This window comes from Helobdella robusta, assembly GCF_000326865.2.
Source record: "Helobdella robusta unplaced genomic scaffold HELROscaffold_2112, whole genome shotgun sequence".
NCBI lineage: Eukaryota > Metazoa > Annelida > Clitellata > Rhynchobdellida > Glossiphoniidae > Helobdella > Helobdella robusta.
This window is the reverse complement of record NW_008704132.1, coordinates 28,997-30,125: the sequence shown is the minus strand read 5'-3', so window position 1 is coordinate 30,125 and position 1,129 is coordinate 28,997. Positions and strand designations below refer to the sequence as shown.

The following is a 1,129-nucleotide window of genomic DNA, read 5'->3' as shown; positions in this document are numbered from 1 at the left end:
TTATTCAGTTGTATCTAAAAAAATTCAAAATATCTGGATAAAAGCTTCCATTCCAATCGTATCTAATGATCGAATTTTACAACTCTTAAAATCTTATTTTGAAAAATATCTCACTTTGAAAAGATATCCCAAAAGCAAAAGACATGATAGTTTTGAGAAAAAACTGAAATGTTTTTCAGATTTATCAAAGAGGCTTTTTGATGTGGCTTCATGTAAATGTGTCTTATTTGAAGCATGTGTATGTTTGAAAAATAAAAAAGTTCCTGTTAACGAAAGACAATTTTTGATCGATCAAAGAAATGAGAGAAAAATGGCTATAGGTGGCATCGATAAACAAGAAACGGTCAGATTGAGAAAACGACAGGCAAGACAATTTAAACGTTCAATGAAAGGAGTCAAAAAGTTTTGCTCAACACAAGGTTCTAATATTGTTTCAACAGCTTTGGATGTAGACGAGACGCATATCAATTTTTCCAAAACCAACCTGGCAACAGAAACACTTCTGACAAACCTGTCATTTACAAATACACCAACAACAACATTCGCTAATCGAAATTTACTGCAGTTACCAACATTGGCAAAAGTTTGTGATAGATATCGATTGTCTACACGATCTGCTGCTGCTGTTGCTTCTGCCGTTTTAGTTGACGTAGGTCTGGTTTCAAATGAAGACTCAACTCTAGTAATAGACAAAAATAAAGTTCACAGAGCTGTATCAAAGGCCAGAAAAAATATATTTCAAAATATTAGCGAAGTTTCACTAAACAGCATTTATTTTGATGGTCGAAAAGACAAAACGTTGGTGAATAAAAAATAGGAGTCCGTTACCATCGCCAAGTGGTTTTAGAAGAGCATATTTCAATTTTATCAGAACCTAATTCTATTTTTTTGGGACACACATCGCCATGTCGTGGAACCGCAAAAGAAATCTTTACTTCAATCATAACTTTATTAAAAAATCGAAATTACAATTTAAATGAGGTAATTTGCGTTGGATGTGATGGAACTGCAACTAATACCGGGTGGAAAGGTGGTGTAATTAAATACCTTGAAGAGTATTTGGATAGACCTTTACAATGGTGTGTCTGTATGCTTCATGCTAACGAGCTACCTTTTCGTCATTTATTCT

General features: G+C 33.6%; 1 protein-coding gene across 1 annotated transcript; it reads left to right on the top strand.

Annotated features, from left to right (window-relative positions):
* Positions 1-310: 310 nt before the first annotated feature.
* Positions 311-817, top strand: HELRODRAFT_184690 (hypothetical protein; the record flags this gene model as incomplete). The annotated part of the gene is made up of 1 exon (XM_009018505.1): positions 311-817. The coding sequence occupies one exon, from the start codon at positions 311-313 to the stop codon at positions 815-817; it is 507 nt and encodes a 168-aa protein (XP_009016753.1).
* Between the last annotated feature and the right edge of the window lie 312 nt (positions 818-1,129).